This window comes from Colobus angolensis, unplaced genomic scaffold, assembly GCF_000951035.1.
Source record: "Colobus angolensis palliatus isolate OR3802 unplaced genomic scaffold, Cang.pa_1.0 Scaffold22, whole genome shotgun sequence".
NCBI lineage: Eukaryota > Metazoa > Chordata > Mammalia > Primates > Cercopithecidae > Colobus > Colobus angolensis.
In genome coordinates, this window is record NW_012115377.1 from 3,328,446 (window position 1) to 3,329,590 (window position 1,145).

Consider the following 1,145-nt stretch of genomic DNA (forward strand, 5'->3'; position numbering starts at 1 on the left):
GAGACAGAGTGAGGCTCTGTCTCAAAAAAAAAAAAAAAAAAAGGAATGCTCATGAGAACGGTGGGTAATCACTCTCTTTTCCACAAGTCGGCCAAGGGTCTACATTTCAAATTCGATTGATTTGTGGCCAAGATTATAGCAATAAGAGTCACAGCAAGGAGATTAAATTTCCCTAATAAGATGCGCACAGAAACACACAATCTGTTCTGAATTGACTCAAAGATATGACATCAAATGACATCTTCTGTTGTTCCCCTTCCTGCCAGCACTGATGCGTCATCAGCTGTGTGCTCGAGGCTTCCTTAAGGGACCGATTACTCTCATGACACAGGGACGAAGCCAGCACTCTCCGGGGCACAGTGGTCCTCATGCTCTCGGAGTGGAGCCCCTCCCAGCCATAGTTGGGGAGCCCAGGCCCCACCCCGGACATACCTTGGTCTGGATGACCTGTTGTGGGAAGTCGCTCATGGCATTTGTCAACCAGCCTTCCAAGCTCTTGGCAAAGTTACGGATGGCCTGTGTCAAGGTACCTGGGGGATACAGATCATGATATTACCAGGGGGAAAGGCAGTCACTGGACACTGGAAATCAGCATTCAATGTAAGAGCTAGCCCAAGTGCGATGACAATCACCACCAGGAAGAACAAGCCACAGAGGCCGGGGGAACCGAGGACACTTAGACACGGGAAGAACTGGGCATGGCCCAGCGCTGCTGGTCACCACCCACTGCCTATGCGGGTCTCACAGCGGGCAGTTCTCCCCAGGGACACGGTGCTGTCTGGGGTGTGAACGGTCATCATGCGGGGCGCCTCAGGCATGGAGTGGGTGTATGCGGGTCTCACAGCGGGCAGTTCTCCCCAGGGACACGGTGCTGTCTGGGGTGTGAACGGTCGTCATGTGGGGCGCCTCAGGCATGCAGTGGGCGGAGGCCACGGACGCTTCTCAGCACCTCGCAGTGCCCAGGATGGCCCCACCCCAGAGAACGATCCAGCCCCAGATATCAACAGTGCCAAGGGAGAGAGGCCTTGACACAAACACACACACACACACACACACGTACATACATTCTACCAACTTCCTAATTTATTTTAAAGTGGCTTACAATAAGAAACAAATAGTAAGACTGTTAAAAAAAAAAAAAAAAA

At 52.0% G+C, this 1,145-nt stretch overlaps 1 protein-coding gene across 2 annotated transcripts in view; it reads right to left on the minus strand.

Moving 5' to 3' along the window:
* Window positions 1–1,145, minus strand: part of RFX2 (regulatory factor X, 2 (influences HLA class II expression)) — a 55,774-nt gene that overhangs the window by 9,941 nt on the left and 44,688 nt on the right. For both annotated transcript variants that reach the window (XM_011943516.1, XM_011943517.1), the window contains one exon: window positions 433–530. In XM_011943516.1, the coding sequence (XP_011798906.1) occupies window positions 433–530 (98 nt within the window). The remainder of the gene's footprint in view (window positions 1–432; window positions 531–1,145) is intronic.